Raw genomic sequence first — 24,462 nt, 5'->3', positions numbered from 1 at the left:
ACGGTGCAGCGCGGCCTCGGCTACAACACACATCGTTGAGCAGCAGCTGAATGACTCTGTTAATAATGAGCTCCGGTCACACCCAGTCGTTATCTCAGGGAGAACAAACTGAATGACAGGACTTTGTTTATTAATTCCTGACAGTGTGCACATATTCATCTAGAGCAGGACACAATGAAAACCTCAAAACATCAAGGTTTGTCACTTTGCCATTAAAAAACATACTTGGGATAATAATAACTGTCCAGAGGACTCTATTGTACTTTTTTTTATTAAACAAAATAAACAGTACTAATATTTACAAGGCAGCTCAAATGGATTTTTGTTATAACTATGGAGACAAAAGCTTTCCTAATACGGTCCAATAAACTCAATGTAAGAGCACGCTTTTCTTGTCTTTACTTCCTTTGTTGTCAAGTGTCACGGTTTAGAAACATGTGCAGCTGAAGCATGAAGCTCAGAAAGACTGACGATGAGTGAAAGGTGTCGAGTCGGAAGGAACTACAGATCTACTCAGGGCCGGCTCTACGCAGGGGCAAGAGGGGGCAGCGCCCCCCTCAAATCCAAATTTTAGAAGTTGAGAAAGCACATTTTAATATACTCAAAAAATGTGTATATTACAAGTTGACAAAATTATCTGCAGTAGCACAAAAATCCGCCAAAAAAGGGACACTGTTCTTTTCTAAAAAGTTATGTTCTTTTTTTTTTTTGTATTCATAAGACTACCTTTCAGTTTTGTAAATCTTGCCCCCAGACCCCCCTACAGGGGTTTAGCTACTCACCTTTTTCACCCCCTCTGGGTTTGCAATGCATCTTCAGGTATATGCACCCCCCCCCCATATAATGTGGCTCTTTGCATTACGACAGTAACAAATTTGGGCTCTAAGACCCTGGTTGGCCCCCCGGCCCCTAGTTGGACAGGTCTGCAGGTAGAGGCCTAAGACCCTGGTTGGCCCCCCGGCCCCTAGTTGGACAGGTCTGAAGGTAGAGGCCTGAGACCCTGGTTGGCCCCCCCGGCCCCTAGTTGGACAGGTCTGAAGGTAGAGGCCTGAGTGCAATCCACTTCTCCAGGTTGGGGTTGGACACATAGCCAACAACCCAATTCAATGAAGTTACTACAAGCACAGAGGAAAAAAAGTGCTGCAGCATGATGTGTTCACATGATGCCCCCTTCACATTTCTGACTGCCCCCTCATATATGCTGCCTAGAACCGGCCCTGGTTTTACCTCTGGGTTTTCCCGTCTAAGCTCATTTAAAGTGGAGGGAGGCTGAAAACAAACTAGTTTCATGACAGAAGAAAAGCCAAAGGTAACTGATGACGCACAAAAGGCCTCCAGATCAAATAAAAATCCTCGACGGTGGAGTAAAATAAAGTTTGCGAGGTGAAGTTCAGCTAAAGAAACACACCCTCCTCCTCCTCCGCGCCCGAAGTCGTCTTTGGGAACAAAAGTCTCGGTCGTGTGTCTGAGGAACTTTGCACACGACGACTCTTTTTTTAAAAGTTACAAGATATTTGCACCGTCACAAACAGTTTTTTTTCACATATTTACTCAGGCAGCTCAAGTCAGTCACTTAATTTGTGCTAATTAATGTACAACAAATCAATTCAAAAACATATTCACGCAACAATTATGTACACGTTGATTTGCGAGTAGCCACAATTATACACAAACTGTACAAATTCAGCCCTTTAATTACACTTCTGAAGGATGCCTAGAAAAGTTTTGAGTCGATTCTTCTTCTTTTTTGGTGAAGAGGAGACTGAATATGATTAACAGAGGAGCTCTTTGTTTTCCTATGTCACATTAAATAAAAGTAAATTAAGTTTTTTAGAAACAAAAACGACGTTCAGGATTCCTCTTCCTACACTCCTTTAAGTGTTTTTCTGTTTGAATCCCTATGACAACCAAAGGGAGACTTTAAATTTCTCTGAGACAATATTAAAAGTGTGCGTTTTAAAACGTTAGGTACCACAGGAAAGTCGTGTCCACACACTTCTGTAATCCACCGTTGTGTTTGCTGATATTATTATCACCAAACATAGAAAGTGTGTGAAAGTGTTTGTCCTTTGTTTTTCATTTTCACCGGTGGAAAGTCTCATGTTTTTTTTTTTCATTCTTCAGTTTGTTGTAACTTCTTTGCCGAAGGGAACGTGTAAAAACAAACGCCAGGAGCGACGAAGCTGTGAACACACACACACACACACACACTGTGCTGCAGGCAACCCCCAGAACTAAACAGAAAAACATTCAGCACAACTCACTGAACTTTTTCTAGAAAGGTAAATGTGTCACCTATCAAAAACTCAATCCCATCAAAAAGGGGAAAAATGCATAAAGTCCATGTAGCTGCGCCACGCGTGCGGCGGCCGACACGTGGCGGTTTCATCGTGCAACATAGAAACGGTGCCTGCTACAGACACATATCGCCTATAGTCAAAAAACAAGGACAGATTTTTCTGAATGTGCAAACGAGTGAGTTGATATTATCCGCCAGTTTCCGTAGCAATAATTCAACCAAGTGGGCTCTTTTTTTTTTCTTTTCCAAATTAGCTTCTGCGTGTCAGTCAGAGTGCTGGTCTCCACAGGAGTTCACCATGACAACAGGTGCAGAGAGCGGCTCAGATGTCCACGTCGTCTGAGTCCGAGGTGCTGGATGACTGCGCCTCCTCCTGGGACTCTCCCCACACAAACCTGTAGTTGTTCTCCAGCTCCTGCTGCCGCTTCTGCTCCTTGTAAACTTCTTCTGTGCCTCCGGTCTGTGTTGGGGAGGGGGGAGAGAGAAAGAGCAGGATGTTTGAAAACAAACACAACTTTGTCATCTGTTAAACTCTTTCACACAAAAGAAACACACACACTCAGTTATACTTTATAGTCCAGTAATTTTAAGCCAAAAAAGGGGTCAACGTTAAACAAATTGCAACAAAAGCAAACTCAACTGATTTTGTATCCTCAACATGTCCTGAATGAGGGAAAAAAAAGCCCCGAAGAATCCCATTAGGGGAAAGTTTAGAAAAACACCCAAACATATCCCATTTATACGCATATAAAACATTTTTTCATGTGAATAGGGTAAAATTTTTAACCTTTAGATACAGTATCTCCATGAAAATTACTGAGTTGATTACTTACATTAAGACAAGCACAATTTACAGCTTGTTTGGGTTTAATATCAATTAATAATGAATGAATATAAATTAAATGCAATTGAATATATATGTATTATCATTTAAAACCGACCTCAGTTTAATGTTTGATCATATTGATAATGTGTCCATGTATGACAGTAATTCATCTTGGCGATAGAACAGTTTGAGCTTCTACTTTGTTCCTTTTCCAACCAGTTGTTCATGAATCGACTTTGAAAATTAAAGCGAAACACTACAGGCAAAAAACATTGTTGTTGTGGTGCACTGATCGTTTTTGTTATTTGGGGCAATTTTGCTTCCTTAACATGTCTTCTTTCAGAAAAGTGGAAAAAAATGGTAGAAAACATTAGCGTGTTTATTTTACTCGATTTTCTCCTTCTCTCTTTAAAGGCCGTTTTCTCAGAAAGAGTTTTTCAGACTCAGACTCTGAGCTAGAAATCTCCACTTCAGCAGCACTTACAGACATCAAACCTTCCACTTTGATCCCTTTCTATATTCTGAAGGTTTTTACAGAGGGGATTGTTGATATATCCTTCACAGCCTCATTTATACAACATTTTATTACTAAAAACATGGCAAAATTGTATTGTTTTTAGGGCTGGTGACAGTATTTTCTCATTTACAGAGTGATAAAAAGAGATATCCAAAATCCTCCTCTGTAAAAACTTCTGACACTAATGTGTCGACAAAATAAAACAAGAATTTTGAAAGTAGCTTTGTCCATTGTTCAGATTTCGGTTCTGGAAATGTAATGCAAATTAGCGCATATTTAATTAGATATTGCCTCATTTACATATTTAAACATAAAATTTGACAAAACTTGTAATAGAAAAAATATTTGTCTTAATGTAAGTGATAAACTTGGGAAGTTTCAAGGTGAAATCTGTTTGTTTAATTTTTCTTTACCCTATTCACCTGTAGTGTCTCATCGTAAGTTCAAGTGAAAGTAGAAAGGTGAAAAACTACATGTGGAGGGGAAAACTGAGAATTATTTAATGTTACTGCAACTGTAATAAATTAATTGTGTGGTGTTAAATAAATAAGAAATTTGTCTTAACTCTGCAACAGCACAACACTGGCAGCTACATAATAGAGCAAGTTGTGCTTTTTTCATCTTCACTCTGTAACCTTCTGAAATGAACCAATATCTGCTCCCACTTCACACTGTGAACAGCTAAATACACGGTTTATGTTTCATGGCTACACCTTAATAATTATTTAAAGGGATAGTTCAACATTTTGGCAAATTGGCCCATTGCCATAATCGCTATAGTCATAGCAGTAGGTTTGTTATCTTTAATTGTCGGTGCAAGCAATTTTTAGAACGGCGGAGCAGAGCCGTGAGCTGCTCAGGGCTATGCTATGGAGGCTAAGGGAATTTCTTGGTTTCCCTCATCAAACTCATCAAATACACAATCCAACAACTCCACAACGCTCTGGTGGACAAGTTGTGACCTGCACATTCACCACGCTATGAGATAATAACACAACGTTACCAGACAGAGTTGTTTTAGAGGGAAATTCATGCAAAACCACTGATGCACGTTGCCTTCAGGGACAGTTTTTCATCAAGCAGTCTCTGTATTTCCCTCTAAAACAACTCTCTGTGGTAACGTTGTGTTATTATCTCATAGTGTGGTGAATGTGCAGCTCACAACTTGTCCACCAGAGCGTTGTGGAGTTGTTGGATTGTGTATTTGATGAGTTTGATGGAGGGAAACCAAATAATCCCATAATGAGCCTCCGTAGCGTAGCTCTGAGCAGCTCACGGCTCTGCTCCGCCGTTCTAAAAATAGCTTGCACCGACAATTAAAGGTAACGAACCTACTGCTATGACTATAGGGATTATGGCAATGGGCCAATTTGCCAAAATGTTGAACTATCCCTTTAAAGGTAGACAAACACGAACAAGTCAGAAGTGACGTTACCAGGAGATTTATGAGGAGTTCCCTGAAGGACTTGGTGTCTTCTTCAGTCAGCCACTGGTCTCCGGCCTCCTCTGCATTCTTTCTCGTCAGGATCTTCACCTCAATTTTACCTTGGGGGGAAAGAAAGAAAAAGAAAAAAAAAGGAGAAAAAGGAGGGGAGGGGTTTTTATAATGTCACGCATGTACATACAAGTTGCTCTCAACAAGAAAACTGTGTTAAAGCAGCAAATCGTCTTCATGAAGAACAATGGAGACAAAGAATGGATGAAAAAGAAAGATATATACACATGAATGACACACTCACACACACACACACACACACACACATCTGTTTGTCTTTAAGCTTCATCTAACAGAAATTTGTGTCATGATCCTTGATTTTGCAATTCTGCTACAAAAGAGAGAGAGAGAGAAAAAAAAAAAACCTAATTTAACAACATCCTGCTGCTGATTTCAGTTTCCAGTAATAAAAATAATGTGTTGAATTGATTTCAGCATGAAAATGAGGGAAATACTTCACACTAGTATCCAGTAGTGGGGCGGATTAGCTGAACAATCGTTCACTTTGTGATAAAAGCATGAAATTTGGTAGATGTGTTGGTGAATATGTTTCAGACAAATCTGGATATTGGGCCACCTCAAAAGCGCCCCCTAGTGGCCGTGGCAGCCATTTGTTATGCGAATAAATGAAGGCTGAATAAAAACTGCCCTTTTAATAATACCAACTATGTATTATAGTGTCATAATTATTGAAAAAAGTGTGTTCATTCGTCTTTGTATGATGTCTGGTTTAGGAGTTATGAAAATTGGCCTTTTCGCCATTCGTGCAGACAATAAATTCAAAATGGCCACCGAAAAAACTCCCATGGGACATTAGCTGACCCGGGCAACAAGCAAAAATCTTAAAGGGATAGTTCACCCAAAATTCAAATTTCACTCATTATCTACTCACCCTCATGTCAACTAATAGCTGTGAGAATTTTCAGAGTCCTCCGTTCCTTCTCTGAGTTACGGGGGGGTCTGCGCAGCAGTATTTGTCCATATAATGGTTGTGAATGGACACCACGTTTCTTCGTCCAAAAAGACACACCAAAAAACATCCAAATACCTCCATAGTGCTCGTCTGTAATGTCCCTCTTGTATTGAAGCCCCGACATGAGAAATTGTTCCGAAAAAAATTAAATAAGTCTATATTTTAAGCTTGTTTGTAGCAGAAGCTCCCAGTGTCTCAGTTCACTGCTCTGCCTGTGTAAGTGCAAATCTCACGTGATTTGCACTGACCGGCGGAACAATTTCTCATGTCGGGGCTTCAATACAAGAGGGACATTACAGACGAGCAGTATGGAGGTATTTGGATGTTTTTTGGTGTGTCTTTTTGGACGAAGAAACGTGGTGTCCATTCACAACCATTATATGGACAAATACTGCTGCACGGACCCCCCCGTAATTCAGAGAAGGAACGGAGGACTCTGAAAATTCTCACAGCTCTTAGTTGACATGAGGGTGAGTAGATAATGAGTGAAATTTGAATTTTGGGTGAACTATCCCTTTAAGTAGACATCTTAAGGGTCCTTAAAAACCATGTTTCAAAAATGTATCCACCAACACCTCCACCAAATGTTGTGCTTCTGTCACAAAATAAACAATTCTTGTGATTTATTGAGCTAATCCGCCCCACAGGGGATGCACATTTTTGGGGTGCGCTACCCACACGTTTAGCCCCGTTACTCATTCCATGAATGCACGATCCTTACAAGCTGTACCTCGTTGTAAAGGTGACTAATCAGGCTTTCCAACAATATACAATATATCACCAGTTGGTATTATTAAAAGGGCAGTTTATATTCATCATTCATTTATTCGCATAACAAATGGCTGCCACGGCCACTAGGGGGCGCTTTTGAGGTGGCCCAATATCCAGATATGTTTGAAACATATTCACCAACACATCTACCAAATTTCATGCTTTTATCACAAAGTGAACAATTGGTGTAAAATATTGAGCTAATCCGCCCCACTACAGGAGATGTTTGTGTTTTTGTAAATCCTGAATCTAGACAGTCGTATGCTTCTGGACAGAGATGGAGGAGACAAATACAGAGCTGTGTGTAGAATATTCCAGATAAGAGATGAAAAGAAGAAAAAGGCCGTGAGTGTTTTGGGGCACTCCTCCCTTCATACCTTCGGCCTTCAGTCCTGCTTTCTCTAGCTGTTCTTTAACCACGTCCTTTATGTGCTGCCACTGGGGGTCTCCTTCGCCCATCTCCTGAACTTTGACCTCCCCATCGGGGCTGCTGCCCGTCTTATACTTAGTAATTTTGATCTTAACATGGTCGTCAGCCGCTTGTTCTGGGGGGGGGGGGTGACGAGACAAAAGAGGGACAAACAAAAACCCGTCAAGCAGCAGCAGCAGCGCCACAGGATGGAGGAGGTGAGAGCCAAGAACATGGAACCAACAGCATTTACATGAGTCACAGCTTTGATTTGACTTGACTTGATTTGATTCTTTCTGTTTGGATTCAATTACTGGAAATCTACAACAGAGTAATCGGGCCACATTGAGAAAAAGGTCAGAGTTTTACGAGAAAAAGTCATAATATTACAAGAATAAAGAGATATTTTAACCTGTTAGAGGAGGAAAGTTGTTAAAATGAGGCCGTGGAGCATTTCGTTAAGTTGTACTTCAGTACACGTTTCACAAACAAGGAGATACTTAAAGGGACAACGAGGAGTTTTGTAAAAGTGAAGTGTTTTCATACTACATGTATGAGCCTCCGCGCACCGTGAAATTCTTTGACCGGTGCAAGACGGACTCATGTTTTCATTCATCAAGAATTAAAGTCAGAGGTTGGAAGACGATCACATACCGTCGTAGTTCCCACCATAAACGGAGATTCGGCGGCGTTATTCTCATGACTCGCCACGAAACCGAAAGTAAAGAAACGCTGGTCGGCTCGCCCAACATTTCCACCACCACTAATAATAACAAAATAACCATAGAGACAAAACCATAGATTTATCTAAAATGGACCATTAACAAGTGGTAACGTAGATTCATCCACATTAATATGAGACTTTTTTATAACCAAATAGAAACTCCTCGTTGTCCCTTTAATCTTTTGGCTCATCAGTACTGCACATTGTCGTCAGTATCAGGACTTTGAAAAGAATCTGCAAGAAAATGCATCGATTCTGCAGAAGGAACCAGGTGGACTTGGAGGAAATCGCTGCTTTTGTGGAGCAGGAAACGGCTGGAACCGATCGACTGCAGGGTTACTGATGGATGAATCAGCCTAAAGGGATAGTTCAACATTTGGCAAATTGGCCGATCGCCATAACCCCTATATTCATAGCAGTAGGTTCGCTACCTTCAGCTGTCGGTGCAAGCTGTTTTCAGAACGGCGGAGCAGAGCCGTGAGCTGCTCAGAGCTACGCTACGGAGGCTCATTATGGGATTTCTTGGTTTCCCTCATCAAACTCATCAAATACACAATCCAACAACTCCACAACGCTCTGGTGGACAAGTTGTGAGCTGCACATTCACCACGCTATGAGATAATAACACAACGTTACCACACAGAGTTGTTGTAGAGGGAAATTCATGCAAAACCGCTGATGCGGATTCCCGTTGGAGGCAGTTTTTCAGCAAGAAGTCTCTGTATTTACCTCTAAAACAACTCTGTCTTTACCTCTAACCCAACATCTTATTGCATATGACTTTATTTTCGTAAAATTCTGACTCTTTTCTCGTAAAACTATGATTTTATTCTCGAAGTCTGTGAAAAAAATGTTTTTTCTCAATGTGGCCCTGACACTCCATCGTAGAAAATCACCCACAGATACGTCAATACATCAATTTATTGTTGTGATTCTTATCTATTTTAGGATGCCCTTTAACATCAGGCAGAGGAAGACTAGTGATGAAAACTACTGTAGCCTCTCAGCTCAGGTACATTTACTTTACAATGTTTTATTATTATTATACACTGTCCCTTTTCAAATAAATAAATGGCAGCAGAGGAGAAACTAACCACACTGACCAGCCAGAGAAATTCAGATTATCAACAGATTGAGTTTGTCTGTGTGAATCTATCTGGGATGAGAATGTCGTAACAAGAGTGAAGTATGAGGATGAAGGAGGTGGAGATGGAGTAACCACCGAGGGACGGGGGGGGTTAGGGGGGGTTGCCTAGGTTACCTGGCTGCTTGGGCGCCAGGCTGGGACTCCCTCTGGTGGGGTCTCTGGCCGTCTGCTGCTGCTCCGGGTCCTGGACGTCTTTGTCCTCCAGCTGGTCCAGCAGCTTGTCCAGCGTCGTCTCCAGAGTCTGAGTCGCCTGAGAGCGGTCGAACTCTCCCTTTAATCCCTCGGTCTCCAGCTCCTGCTGAGCCTGAAGGACAGAGGAGGGAGGAGGGAGGAGGGAGGAGGGAGGACAGATGAGGGAGGACACAAGGAGGGAGGACAGAGGAGGGAGGAGGGAGGACACAAGGAAAGAAGACAGAGGAAAGAGGACGCAGGAAGGAGGACAGAGGACAGAGGAGAGAGGACGACTGAGGTCAGCATCAACATCAACATTCTGTGTCAGATCAGCTGATCCAGGATCAGTACGTCGTATCAGTGATAATAAACCTCGTTGATGATGTTGTCAAACTCCTTCTGCATCTCCTCCTTGATCTCTTCGATCTTGTCCGACGGGACAGACAGGTCGGCCATCTCGTCCTCAAACTCCTCCAGCAGCCGCTCGTCTTCATCTCTCCCCTCCTCCTCCTCCTCAAACTCCTGCTCCTCCTCTTCCTCACCCAGCTTCTCCATCGTCACCGCCGGCTTCTCTCTCTTGGCTTGGCTCTGTGCTTTCTACACACAACAACATCAACACTGAATGACCAAACCCAAACACTGCAAAGAAAAGTACCGTATTGACCCGAATATAAGACGACCCCCCTTTTTCAAGACCTGTCTTTGGAAAAATACCTTTTTCAGACAAAATCAAAGAAAAAATTAATCTTTTTAAAATCATGTTTTCAGTATCTGTGAAATAACGTTCTGGTAGATTGTAGCGCCCACTGATCTCTCTGAATGTGTGTAGGTGTGTGTCCATCTCTCCTGCGCTCTGTTTACATAAGACACACGCATCAATTGCGGTGTTTTATTTTGAAAATTGTTTTGATTTTGAAAGTTGAGCGGATTCTCTCGTGTTTCTTTGTTTGACCTGTTTGTTTGTTCACGCAATCACTCGCAGCTCGCGCACAAAATAGACCAGACACCGAAACCGTCACTGCAGGACGTCGTCTGGTGTGAACGACACAATCGTTTAACATTGAGCCACGAAAGGAAACTGGCTCAGCTTCTCGGCGCTTCGCAACTATTCGGCGCTTGTCCGGTGTGTCCCTGTCCCCGGCGACAACGCGGCCGTAGCCGCTGTGATATGACGCCCCCGCCCCCGGAGGAACTGAGAAGGAGTCAGCTTAAAAGGACCTAAACCGAGTCGAGTTGAGCTGTAACTGTGTGGCAGCGCTCTGCTGTGTGGCGAAGGGGCAACACACACACACACTTGGCGCACACACGCGCAATCGTCCTCTGAGATGCAGCTGCATCTCTCCAGGTCACTGGTGTGTGTGAGTGTGAGAGGAAGAAAAGCCCTGACTGATATCTAGACCCCGAATATAAGACAACCCGTCTTTTTCAGACTTTTTTTGACGAAAAAAATATTGTCTTATATTCGGGTCAATACGGTAATTAGACTCCAGTAGGCGCAAAAAAAAAAACTGAAGTAGCAGACGTTGTGTCGTACTGACCTTCCTGTTACTCTCTTTGAGATGCTGGACGAACTTCATCAGGTCTGCCGGGTCAGTGATGATTTTAAAGTTGAATTTTTCTACTGAAAGAGATGAAATACAAAATTAATATTTGTAAAACGCTCTGTGAAGACAATAAATGAACTACAGGGTCTCTGCAGGTTTCACCAGCTCAAATCTAAGACTTTTTAAGACCATTATGGATGAAATTTAAGACCTATCATGACAAATAAAAAACGTACAAAAGAAATGCAGAGTCACAAAATTAGAAATAGAGGATTGCAATATATAAGTTGCGTGTTAGGCTTGTTTGTAGTTGAAAATACATTCAATAAAGCACAATGAAGTCTCGCAGGAGCATTTTGTTGAGCATCTGCGGTAGCGAGGGCTCTACCATAACATTTTTCCCAAGGAGCAACGCGCCTAAAGTAAACTATTTGGGGGCACAAAAAGAAATTGGGGAGCGAAATTAAAGATGTTTATGTAACATATTATTTATTTAATTCAGTGGCAACCAACAGGCAGATGGCTTTAAGCCTTGAATAATGTTAAGGGTCAAACGTGAGAACAGTAAAAACACCAACACTTCACCTTCTAATGTGACCCAGAATAGACAAACATGGACACGGATTTGTACATGGTATTGAGTTTTTCTGTGTGTTTGTTTTTTTTTATTTTCAGTTTCCAAAGTGTGTGTGTGTGTGTGTGTGTGTGTGTGTGTGTGTGTGTGTGTGTGTGTGTGTGTGTGTGTGTGTGTGTGTGTGTTACATTACCTTCATCACCATCATCAATGACTTCGTTGTCTGTCAGCAAGTCGTCACCATGATCTGTCACCTGAGGAGGAGAAAACAGTGATGAGGTGATGAGCTGCTCCCTCTAGTGGACAGTCACACTCTGACCTTTTTTTTTTATAAGAAGATTTTTAACTTTTTGTTTTAAACCTTACCACTTTTTTCTAGAATCTTTTTTTGTTAACTTTTTTTTTGGGGGGGGGGGTTTACCACTTTTTTTCTAGAAATGTTTAAACATCTTTGGAGAAATTGTACCATTTCTCTAGATATATCCAAAAATTCACTCCATTGGCCCTAATTTGAACATACATTGACTGAAAAAGTAACGTTCTTCAGTCTCAGAACAAATATTTGTGTATTTCTGGTGTTTGATTCAAACTTTTGTCCGTGGTCTAATTTGTGTCAGTTCAGGGCTCCAGACTAACTTTTTTGACTAGGAGCACAGTGGCCCCTAACTTAAAATTTTAGGAGCGCAAGCAGAAAATTTAGGGGCGCACACCGAAATCAACTTGCAAAGGAAACTTTCACATTTCCCTTAGATTTTCACTGTATTACTGATAAATACTTAGATAAATGCAGAAACTATAATGTTTTAAATTAACATTTTATTGTGAAACTGTTAAAATATTGAAAATATAAAGTTAATGTTTAGGCTACACTGACCAATAACAGAACAAGTAGACACACCAAACTCATCCTAGATCAGACCCCCCCCCCCCCATATTGTTTTCATATGAGGTTAATTTTATGCGGAATGGGAGTGAGCGAGAGAGAGAGAGGGATGGAGAGCAAGATCGCTAGAGACACTTGTTAGAGGAATAGACATGTATATGTCCAGGAGACTCTGTCCTGTCCTCAGGACATGAGCGAGGGAGGATCGGCTGGTGGCTCAGGTTTATTGATGAGGAATCTGTCACTGTCAGCTGCACTACTGTCAGCAGATGTGCTCCACATCGGTAATTTACAAACTTTTGTTTGATAAGAACTGATGGGCCTGAAAAATTCACCCTTGTCCAGACTGAGGCATGACAGAAAAAGTTTGAGAAGCGCTGCTTTGGAGGAACATACAGGAAACGATAAACTATAACAATTAGCAATATTCTATTAATTTAGTTAGTTAAGATTAGGTTTAAAATCTTTGGAAGCTGGTTCAACATTTTCTATCTTTGTATCACAAAATGTGCCTTAAATGTTTGTAATTTGAAGATGTTCATTAAAAAAAAAATTGGTATTGTGAATGAAAGTTTTTTGTTTTGTTTTGATACAAAAAAAGAAAGAAATGTCTGCATTGGTCTGCGTGGTTTAACACCACATGGGGTTAAAGACTGATGCACTGTTGGTCTTTATATTATTACTGTGCTTGTTTGTGACCGTCACCTTCCCTCCCTGGAAACCAGCCAGTTGTAATTTTTATGGACACGTTGAATTGAACCTTGAACATTGAAGTAGACAGACTCAGTCTCTCTGTCGGTGATACAGACTTCATGAAGCCATCGTTTATTCACAGTGTTTCTATACCTCATTGTCCTGTTGAGGTGTTTTGGAAGTCTCAGGTTTTGTCACTCCCTCCCAGAACTCAGAGTCCTCTGCCTCCTCCAACTCCCCGTCCTCCGATGCAGCAGCAGCGTCTGTTTCAAAACAGATGCAGTCAGAGAAAAACTTAATGAAATTCATCTTTACACGAGATTTACAAAAAAAAAATCTCGTTGGATAATATGTAACTGAGTTTCAGATTTTGAAAGCATCATTCATGCTTTTATTACTTCCAGGTTAGATTATTGTAACTCTCTGAATGTTGGGCTATAGGTCAGTCATCTCTCCATAGGCTTCAACTAGGCCCAAACTCAGACACTTTTAACTGGAAAGAGGAAACCTGATCACATCACAACAGTTCTAGCCTCCTGTCCCATTTAGGATTGATTTAAAGATCTTATTGTTTGTTTTTACGATTTTAAATGGACTAGCGCCACCTCGTTTATGTGACCTTTTAAGCCTCCAAGTCCCAGTTAGAGTGACAAGGTCTTCAGACCAGCTTCTTTTAGAAAGTCCATGATCCAGATGCAAAGCAAAGGTGACCAAGCCTTTGTGACGGCGGCCACTGAAAACATCCAGCAATTTAAGTCATTGCTAAAGATGCACCTCTTCTCCTTGGCCTTTAACTCAGGTTGAATCTGAGCATTTTAATTGTGTTTGTGTATGGAAGTGGAGCATGAATGTGTATTTGTGTATGCAGGGTTCGACATTAACGGTTGCCCGATTGCCTGGGGCAAGTAAAAATTACCGCCTGGTCGGGCAAGCACCGACTCAGATTTTATTATTTTTTATTTTCGGACTTTTTATGCATTTATTTTAAAAGGAGAGCTGGAGAGAGACGGGGGAGAGGGAGAGAGAGTGAGAGGGGGGATTGACCGGATTGACGCGGAGCAAAGCGACTGTCAGGTGGAATCGAGCTGGGTCGGTGCAGCGGGTGCTCTACCAGGTGAGATAGGCTATCCACGTCGCTCGCGGCTCGCCGTATTTAATCAGTGATTTCACCGAGCATTTCACTGGTGAGCGGCCTGACGCTGCTTCATTAACGCCGCCGCTGTTTCAGACTCGGGGCAGACGCACGCAGCAACAGTTACCGTTTAGTTACCATACCGACGAGCTAACGTTTCCTTTTTAGGTTATAATCCTGTTGTCAATAAACACACATGGAGACGGTGCTTCAACCAGGGGTGTCAAACATTCGGCCACGGGCCAAAACCGGCCTGGCAGTGGGTCCAATCTGGCCCTCAGCATGAATTTGCCAAGTGTGAAAATTTTAAATTGCACATATTATTATCAAGAAATTTCAGGTGGTTCATAATATGTTTTGTAAAAAGATTGTTCATTAACTGTAAACATCTTAATAATGTACTAAAACAGAGGAAAAATTCAATTTTTTAAATATATGTATAGGCTATCACGTTATTGTTTTACTGGTTAGGCCTACTTGAGATCAAATTGTGCTGTTTGTCGCCCCTGAACTAAATTGAGTTTGACACCCCTGTGATGATTGGCTGTTTGCCTGTCACTGTTGTTTTAATGTCCCACATCCTTGAGTTTTACAGGGGCATCTCAATAAACTAGAGTAACATGGAAAAGTCTATAGTCTATTTCCAGTAGTTCAAGTCAAATAGCCCCAACCAAGTATTGAGAGCATATAGATGGACATGAACATTTTCATATAAAAAAATATTTTTTAAATTGGTCTTTTCTAATATAATTTGTTTTTTTAGATACTGCATTAATACTGAAGCTAAATTGTCCACTGCAGCATGTGAATGCAATGAAAAGAATAAAATCTGATTGGAGGAGCCAGCTATCTGTTAAAATGTTGTCCAGGTTAATGTTTTTGGCAATGAAAGGCCCTTCAGTTCAAGATTTCAACTGTGATCAGGCATTAAACAAGTGGCTCACCTGTTCAGATAGGGCATGGAGGGTGTAACTACTATTGGACAAATAATGTGAAATAGCATGTCTGCAATGATTGCCATTTAAATGCAATTATAGATAATAATAAATACTGCTTTCTGAAGAAAGAAGTGTTGTGTAGTGTTGTATATAGTCAACAGGAAGGATTTTAGTAAGATATAAGTCATGAGCGAAAGTATGCACCACACAACCAGAAAAAAAAAACCTAGGCAGGGCAAGTAAGAATTTAGATGGGGCAAGTAGATTTGAGAAGTCGGGCAAGTAGGAAAAAACCTTAACGTCGGACCCTGGTATGTCACTCTGAACTGTTTTATTTTCTGTTTAATTGCATTGTCTGTTCAGGCATGTACAGCACTTTATGGCCGTTTTTAAAATGTGCTATACAAATAAATGTGACTTTGACATAGTGGACTCACGTACTGTATCTCTACAACACTTTGAAGGTCGAGTGTAAAAAAGGAAAATGAACCTGTTGTGTCGGAGTCGTCTCTGGGTGCAGGCGACGTGTCCTCTGCCGTTACTTCCACCGCTCCGTCTGCTCCTTCGTTTCCTGCCAACATCTCGTCCAGGCTCCTCAGCTCCTCCGAGATCTGCTCCACTTTACGCTTCGTGTCCGCTGGGAACGGACAGAGGAAGAAGTGTGGGAGGAGGAGGAGGAAGAGGAAGAGGAGGAGGAGGATAGAGAGAATGGAAAAGAAAGAATTAAACACCACGAATGTTATCTTAGAATTTCTTACGGTTTGAAAAAAGATTAGACAGTGGAATCAAAAAGACAAATAAATATCAAACCATTCATCCACCACCTTTCTCTGCATCATTGATAACTAGAATTTACCAAATGCTGCATCACAGTCACCTTCATCTTGGTCAACTCACAGACTTGGGCCTTGACGTAATCCATGTACTGTTGTGCACTGAGCGCCGGCTGACACACGATGCCCTGGGGTTTGGCCGTGGACGGCGGCCGGAGGAACGGGTGCTGGCAGGTGCGGCTGGTGTGGATCGTCAGCACGTAGCGACACGACTGGGGTTCGTCCACCCGGGCCACGTAGTCACCGGAGCCCTCTTCACACACAAACTGGAAGTAACACAGGAAAAAGTGTCTTGGATTCATCCTCTGGGAACAAAATGCAAACTGAGCTCGCCTCTCTCTCTCTCTCGCGGTGAAGGAGTCAAATTCTGTTTCCATCACACATTTAGACTAGATTTAGACTTGCACTTTATCTATTTAAACTTGCACTTGCACTTTAGAAACTGGCACTTTATACCAGGCACTTTATAGATCACATGCACTTTATGTATAGGTATGAATGTGTATATGATTGTGAATCACTGTATAATTCTTGTGTATTTCTGTCTGTTTGTTTATTACCTGCCAAGGGACTACGGATGCAAATTAGCAAGTTGCTAACTCTGACGCATTTATATTTGTGCACACGTACGGATGTTCATTAATGTGTATTGTCCCTTTTTTTTCCCCCTGTTAAAAGGGTTTCCATGGAGTTTTTCCTTAGTCGATGTGAGGGTCTAAGGACAGAGGATGTTGTTATGATGCCATGTAAAGCCCTTTGAGACAAACTGTTTGTAAAAACGGGCTATACAAATAAAATTGTCTTGCCTTGCCTTGCCTTTTACATAAAAAAATAGAAAAATTAAATGTCTTAATTCAAACTGGACTCACCCGCACTTCTGTCTCTCTGGGATTTCCATTGATGTCACACTTGGAGCCATTGACATAGGACTGACTGTGGTAGCGCTTCAGTCTGTGCTGCTTGGAGGCCTGGGAGCAGAAAACATAAAAGATGATTAATAATCTTCTAAGATAAAACAGTTCAAGTTCAAGTTCACTTTATTTGTCACATATAATTACAAGTTATTACAGTGAAATTCTTATGGTCATTGCATAAACAACAAAAGCACAAGAATATAAAATGAAATATTAAGAGGTAGTAGGATATTTAAAATATAATACAATAAAGTGCAAATAACTAAAGGAGAAAATCAGTAGTAATAAATAAATGATTACCATTGATAGCGCAATGGCAACCAAAAAAAATAAAATAAAATAAAAGTAGTAGTAGTAGTAGTAGTATGTGAGTGGTCAGTAAGTTCAGGCCCCTGATAACTCTTTTCTTTTTCCATCTGCAGCACCAGGACCGACAGCTGCTTGTTTCTCATGGATAAAATAAGTAGCACTCAGCAGCATTATGAGAACAACTGAATTAGACTGGATTTATTCAGTTTATACACTACAACTATAAAACTCAGCTTACCGGTATGTAATACAATCATGCAATTCCACCCATTTGTCTTTAATTAATAAAAAAAAAATCTAAAAACGTACAAAAGTGCATCTTTACCTTTGCTGTTTCATTGTCCCAGTCAAACTCAGACTCATAATAACCCAGAAACAGAACGTCGCCTTTGATTTCTGTGTCTGATGAGAGAAGAACAACAACAACATCTGTCAGTGTGACAACATCTGTTTCCTGTAAGCAACTGAAATAAAAACACACAAACTCTAAACACAGTGATATGTTCTTACCTTCGAGGTGGTACTGTCTGATGTACTGGCCGTGACAAAACTCGTACGTCCACCAGTCCTTTGTCTGCCAGAAACACAGACGGCAAACATTTCTAAACATCATGTCATTTACAAACACTTCATTTAGACTTCTTCTTACTATATTTTCCCTGCAGATAAATGTTTATGTCTAAGAAACAGACTTTCAACAACCCACTGTTTTAAGGGCGGCCACCTTTTATTTTTTTGGTCGAACAATGATTTAGTGATTCACTGATTAAAAACAGCTTGACAGTTGTGAAACTACAGAATAACAAAGAAAATCCTGGAGGAGGAGTGCAGTCAGGGTTTGGACCTTGAACCAGTACAGATGCTGTGGGGGTGGGGAGGGGGGTGGGGAGGGGGGTGGGGGGTGTTATTCCTGAGAAAGATCTCCTAGTCTGAATATGTCCCAGCTGGAGCAGCTCTGGAATGAACATTGATTATCGGGGACTAGAGGAACTCGGTTGAGGTTATTGGTGGAAAAAATGAAGTTCAACCAGTTACTGTCGACCAGACAAGGAACATAGATGGGACTGTAAATTACTAAACATAATGGGATAGTAGTATGAGTTGATATAGATATTTATGTAGTATATATATACGTATGTTTTATATATTTTTATGGATTTAGTATATTTGTTTATTGATAAGGATATTTATGTAGCATATATATTGATATGGATAATTATGTAGTAGATAGATAGATATATAAACCATGATGAGTAGAAAGAGGTAGGAATTTTAAAAAAGTGCATTCTTCTTCCCACTCCTTTTTTGAACTTGTGCATATTATGATTTGATGACGCTTATATTATTGTATAGGCTATATATATATATCGTTTTGTTTTTTTTCAGTTTAGACATGTTCGTTTGAAATAAATTCATTCATTAACTAAGCTCTGAGCTGAACCAGTGAAAACATGAAGCAGCAAGAGAGACATCTATTCTCTTTTCTTTTCTTTTCTTATAACAGTACTTCAGTTTGCACTGGCAGCACTGAAAATGAATTACTGATGCTGCTGTTTTTGTAAATTTCATTATCTGTGTGTGTGTGTGTGTGTGTGTGGGTAGTGTTACAATACACACAGTAAGTAACCACTTCCTGATTTAATATCTGCTTCTGAACCCAGAGGCGCTCTCTTCTTCAAATAATTAAAATGACATCAAGCCTCGATCAGGGAGCGACTGTCTGGCAGAGGGGTTGTTATTAGGTTTACTATGACCGTGTTGTGATAATGCAGAGACAATGTGTCAAAAGTTGAGGTTTTTAAATAACAGATGGTTTGTCTTGGGTTCGTTTGTCCTGGGTTCACAGAAACTAACTGTTCACTACACTGTGACTGGTTTGAGGAACCAGGGTTCAGTTCTCTCTCAGTCTGCTTTTATGTTGTGCACTCAGGCTGAACTGTGTGAACTTTAGTGACAGGTGTGCTAAGTGGGACACAGTCTGCATATATGAAAATATATACAACACCGTTAAAGCAGAAGTAAGCGATCCGGTCGTTTTGGCTAATGCTGCGTTCCAGGTAGGCTTTTGAAACCGTAAATTACAGCTTCAAGTCACGACTTACGACTTTGTAGCGTTCCAGGCAACCCGCAACTCGTGTTTTTCCGACCTGTTTTACCTGTGAAAGTCACTATAACGGCCACTCGTAACTTCTGACCCGTGAAGTCGTACCAGATCGAACTGGTACCACTTCACAGGTTGGAAAAACACGAGTTACGAGTTGCCTTGAACGCACCATAACGTCTTGTCAGCAGATGGAGTTAGCAGCCCCCGCCCTCGTCATGGATCTATTGGCCCTCGTCCCTACTAGGGATGGGCATTTCGAATAATTTCCTAATCGAGTAACCTAACCTGGTGTTACTCGGGTAACCGATTACTGTAATAAAAAAATAAAAAATAAAATAAAAATTACGTCATGTCTGATGGACAGAGCGCAGCCGGTGCATAAATGCGCTCTGTCCGTCAGACAGTCCGCATTACTGACACACAGCGTCGTCAGACTAAATATCAGGTGGATAATAAGAGTAGAAGATGCACATATGGGGCAGATGTGCATCTTTATGCCGGGGAATAAAGGCGCTGCATGCGCTCTGAGCGCAGCGCATTTATGCCGCGGCTGCCTCGGAGGAGGAGGAGAAAACTTTTTTTCTTTTTTTAAAAAAAAATCATTAGCGGTGCTTATTTATTAGTCCACAGTACATTTTGGTGCCTTCGGTCCTCTCTGCCTCGCATCGTTTCAGGAAATAACTGGGAAGGTTTCAGAATGTTTGTAAACTGAAAGTCTATTTTCTAACAGACTGATGACACCTGTCGTCTCCCTCCCGACGGCGGTCGCCGAGGGAACCACCACAGATTATTGTAAAAGGTTTGAAAGTCCGGGGCTCGATCCAAAAACGCTTTTACACAGCAGAAAATCACGTTGCTTGATCCGAAACTGTTTAACACTACAAAAAGCCGAACCATGGCATGATGATGTAGTTTGATCCGACACTAGACTGTTGCTCTAACGTGCCGTTTTTTTTATCCTAGGTTAACCGGATAATAAATTCATAACCGGATAGCAGATTGCCTACTCGGGTACCCGGGTACTCGGGTAACCGTGCACATCCCTAGTCCCTACGTCACCACATTCACGCGCATCCCTTGGCTGCACACACAGAGAGGACTGCCCCTTTATGCCGTTCTCTCTCCTCATTGGATAAAGGTTGTAGGATACAAGGAAAGTTTTCTCCTGGGCTCAGAGCAGAGCAGAGTGACTGACAGACCCGTGTTTCAGACCAAACACTCTATAGAAGTGATTGCTGTCGGAAGATACAACTATTTAAGACTTATATTAACACAAAAATATTGCTTACTTCTGCTTTAAAAAAAAAACAACGGATTCATCATTGGATACAGAAATAGACAAATGATAACCCACCTTGACTAGACACGGGGCGTCGTGCATGGCACTGAGCAGGTCTGGGATGTCCGGTCCGGTGTAACCCTCTGAGTCCGGCTCGGAGGCCTGATCCTGATGGAACCGGACCGCCTGGGCTGGAAGTCGACACTCGTACAGCTGCTTGTACTTACTGGACACCATCATCACCTCCTCTGTCTTGGTCTGCAGGAGAAAACACTGATTTTTAGCTGCTCCAGTTTACAGTGGTTGAAGCAGAACAACTCTGGTTAAAGTGAGAAAGTCACAGGCAGGTGGAGGAAGTGTTGTAGTCTCTTGAGACACATTTTCTAGGTCTTGGTCTTGTTTCGGTCTCAGTCGAGCTGGACTTTTTTTTCTTCTCTCGTCTTGTCTTGGTCTTGTTTTGGTCTGCTCTGGTCTTGGTCTTGTTTTGTCTTGGTCTTGTTTTGTCTTGGTCTGCTCTGGTCTTGGTCTTGGTCTTGGTCTTGGTCTGCTCTGGGCTTGGTCTTGTTTTGTCTTGGTCTGCTCTGGTCTTGGTCTGCTCTGATCTTGTCTTGGTCTGCTCTGGGCTTGGTCTTGTTTTGTCTTGGTCTGCTCTGGTCTTGGTCTTGTTTTGGTCTGCTCTGGGCTTGGTCTTGTTTTGTCTTGGTTTGCTCTGGTCTTGTCTTAGGTCTGCTCTGGTCTGGTCTTGGTCTTGTTTTGGTCTGCTCTGGTCTTGGTCTGCTCTGGTCTTGGTCTTGTTTTGGTCTGCTCTGGTCTTGGTCTGCTCTGGTCTTGGTCTTGTTTTGGTCTGCTCTGGTCTTGGTCTGCTTTGGTCTTGGTCTGGGTCTGCTCTGGTCTTGTTCTGCTCTGGTCTTGGTCTTGTCTTAGGTCTGCTCTGGTCTTGGTCTGCTCTGGTCTTGGTCTTGGTCTGCTCTGGTCTTGGTCTGCTCTGGTCCTGGTCTTGGTCTGCTCTGATCTTGGTCTTGTCTTGGTCTTGGTCTTGTCTTGGTCTGCTCTGGTCTTGGTCTGCTTTGGTCTGCTCTGGTCTTGGTCTTGTCTTGGTTTGCTCAGGTCTTGTCTTAGTCCTGCTCTGGTCTTGTTGTCTTGGTCTGCTCTGGGTCTTGGTCTTGGTCTGCTCTGGTCTTGGTCTTGGTCTTGGGTCTGGTGGTCTTGACTACAACACTGACATTGACACTAACACTGTGTTATTATGACAGCTGTCAACAGTAGCTGCTGCTGCTGCTGCTGCGTGTTGTAGGTTAACTTACTTCAGAATAAACCGCATAAATAAAGCTTCAACACATAAATTCAAAGCACATTTTATCATTTAAATGTAACTTCATCCAACTAACGGACGCGTTCTTTTTTATTTGAATTCAAAAACCCAGCTGTTTAACGGTTTTTAACGGTCGCTCTAACGTTAACGTTAACAGTTAGCTAGGTAAGTTAGCATGTTAGCTCTCTCTCACCTGGCCCAAGATGACGGGATCAGGGAGGATTTGAATCCCGTATTTCATCTCGTTCAGCTCCTCCAGGTTGAGGAAAGCCGGGACACAGAGCGGACATATCAGCAGGAACACGTACAGTCGCTTTAGCCACCGCACCGAGCACCGAACAGCCATGACGACGATCGGCTCTCTGCTACTGCTGCTCACTGCCCCATTTAAGCCTGATGATGATAACAACAAAACCAACACACAGCGCGAGCCTGACATGGGAGAAGCTGATTGGTCAACGTGGCATGAGCGGCGCTCTCATTGGTTCACGGATGTGTCTGTCAACGGTTTCCCCCCAGTTCTGTGGGTGTGTTCGTTTACAGCACTGGCACACAGCGAAGGGGCGGTGCCTTTACTGAAACAACGTATTATGTCGACTGTCCAGGTTTACGCGGTCACAAATCAAACTCACCCTTTATTGCTATTGTTGTTTTTTTTTAGTTCCGCATTATTTATAACAAATGTTTAATTTGTAATATTAAAATGTTATTATAGGCCTATATTTATATATTTCTAACACAGGTACAATAGCATATCATTAATCAACACCAATATTAGGCTATACTCTTGTAGGGATGTTACAAAAATTATTTTTTTTAAATCTTATTTCATATAGGCTATTCTGTCATATATTTCTATTTTCTTTTGCTTTTGCTGCTGCAATATTGTTATATAGCCTGTAATATTGTTAAAAGAATAGTTCACCCAAAATTCATTATCTACTCCCCCTCATGTCGAGGCTGGGAGAAGTTTCAGAGTCCTCCGTGGCTTCTCTGAGTTACAGGGGGTCTCGGCGTAGCAGTGCATGTCCATATAACGGTTGCAAATGGATACCAACTGTCTTCGTAACAAAAAGACACACCAAAAAACATCCAAAGCCTACCTCCATAGCGCTCGTATGTAATGTCCCTCTTGTAGGCTATTGAAGCCCCAAAATGCGAAATTGTTCCGAAAAAGCGATTACTGACGATTTTGCAGGCGCTAATCTCGTGAGATTTGGACGGACCAGGAAGAGGAGCTTCCGCTACAAACAAGCTGGAAATATAGACTTATTTAATTTTTTTCGGAACAATTTCTCATGTTGGGGCTTCAATACAAGAGGGACATTACATACGAGCACTATGGAGGTAGGCTTTGGATGTTTTTTGGTGTGTCTTTTTGTTACGAAGACAGTTGGTATCCATTTGCAACCGTCATGGTATCCGCGGGGTCTTAAAAAGTCTAAAATTTGAAAATCTAAATTTTAGGCCTTAAAGCAGAAGTAAGTGGTCCGGTCGTTTTCGCTAATGCTGCGTTCCAGGCAGGCTTTTGAAATCGTAAATTACAGCCTCAAGTCACAACTTACGACTTTGTAGCGTTCCAGGCAACCCACTCGTGTTTTTCCGACCTGTTTTACCGGTGAAAGTCACTATAACGGCCACTCGTAACTTCTGACCCGTGAACTCGTACCAGATCGAACTGGTACGACTTCACGGTCGGAAAAATACGAGTTTCCTTGAACGCACCATAACAGTCCTCGTCCCTACGTCGCCACATTCACGGCGTTCCTTGGCTGCACACACAGCCCTGCATGCCGTTCTCTCTCCTCATTGGATAAAAACTGTAGGATACGATAAAAGTTTTCTCTTCGGCTCAGAGCAGAGCAGAGGGACTGAGAGACCCGTGTTTCAGTCCAAACACTCTATGTAAGTGATTGCTGTCGGAAGATATAACTATTTAAGACTTATATTAACACAAATATATCACTCACTTCTGCTTTAACTAGCCCAGTTAAATAAAAAGATGTAGTTTAATACCATAATATATAGGAGTGACCAAAGGCCAATGTATTTACTTCATGTGTCAGATATTGTGTTGGTCATAATACAGAACAGGTTGTGGCTTGTGTCTGTTGATTAAATTGAAATATTTCCATGTTTGTCTATTCTCGGTCACATTAGAAGGTGAAGTGTTGGTGTTTTTACTGTTCTCCAATGTTAAACTGGGTCACGTTTGACCCTTAACATTATTCAAGGCTTAAAGCCATCTGCCTGTTGGTTGCCAGTGAATTAAATAAATAATGTGTTACATAAACATCTTTAATTTCGCTCCCCAATTTCTTTTTGTGCCCCCAAATAGTTCACTTTAGGCGTGCTGCTTGGTAAAAATGTTATGGTAGAGCCCTCGCTACCGCAGATGCTCAATAAAATGCTCCTGTGACACTTAATTGTGCTTTATTGAATGTATTTTCAACTACAAACAAGCCTAACACGCAACTTATATATTGCAATCAATTTCTAATTTTGTGACTCCGCATTTCTTTTGTACGTTTTTTATTTGTCATGATAGGTCTTAAATTTCATCCATAATGGTCTTAAAAAGTCTTAAATTTGAGCTGGTGAAACCTGCAGAGACC

The 24,462-nt window shown here is 41.7% G+C and overlaps 1 protein-coding gene and 1 long non-coding RNA gene across 3 annotated transcripts in view; both read right to left on the bottom strand.

Annotated features, from left to right (window-relative positions):
• The window catches only part of LOC310986485, a 252,456-nt gene that overhangs the window by 92,400 nt on the left and 135,594 nt on the right, over nt 1-24,462 (bottom strand). The gene's annotated exons all lie outside the window — the stretch shown is intronic.
• On the bottom strand, nt 1,499-22,242 carry os9 (OS9 endoplasmic reticulum lectin). Of its 2 annotated transcripts, none has more exons than XM_083972651.1 (15): nt 22,041-22,242; nt 20,611-20,793; nt 17,663-17,726; nt 17,478-17,554; nt 16,799-16,897; nt 15,994-16,195; nt 15,587-15,733; nt 13,180-13,289; nt 11,644-11,704; nt 10,871-10,953; nt 9,705-9,929; nt 9,276-9,465; nt 7,259-7,426; nt 5,078-5,187; nt 1,499-2,759 (listed from the first exon to the last, which is right to left on the bottom strand). In XM_083972651.1, exons 1-15 carry the CDS (start codon nt 22,191-22,193, stop codon nt 2,622-2,624), a joined length of 2,010 nt encoding a protein of 669 aa, XP_083828777.1. In that variant the 5' UTR covers nt 22,194-22,242; the 3' UTR covers nt 1,499-2,621. The 2 variants fall into 2 exon arrangements, with proteins under 2 accessions (XP_083828777.1, XP_083828778.1); XM_083972652.1 differs by having other exon boundaries at nt 1,500-2,759; nt 10,871-10,950.

Source organism: Trachurus trachurus (genome assembly GCF_905171665.1).
Source record: "Trachurus trachurus genome assembly, chromosome: 5".
NCBI classification, from domain to species: Eukaryota; Metazoa; Chordata; class Actinopteri; order Carangiformes; family Carangidae; genus Trachurus; species Trachurus trachurus.
Note: the sequence above shows the minus strand (reverse complement) of the source record. Positions and strands in the feature narration are given on the sequence as shown.

Bases quoted from the DNA above. Each gene is read 5' to 3' on its own strand.
- os9 (XM_083972651.1), bottom strand. From the start codon at position 22,193: ATGGCTGTTCGGTGCTCGGTGCGGTGGCTAAAGCGACTGTACGTGTTC. The intron at 20,794-22,040 runs GTGAGAGAGAGC...TTTCTCCTGCAG, and splicing joins ATCCCGTCATCTTGGGCCAG to ACCAAGACAGAGGAGGTGAT. The intron at 13,290-15,586 runs GTTCATTTTCCT...GTTTTGAAACAG, and splicing joins AGACGACTCCGACACAACAG to ACGCTGCTGCTGCATCGGAG.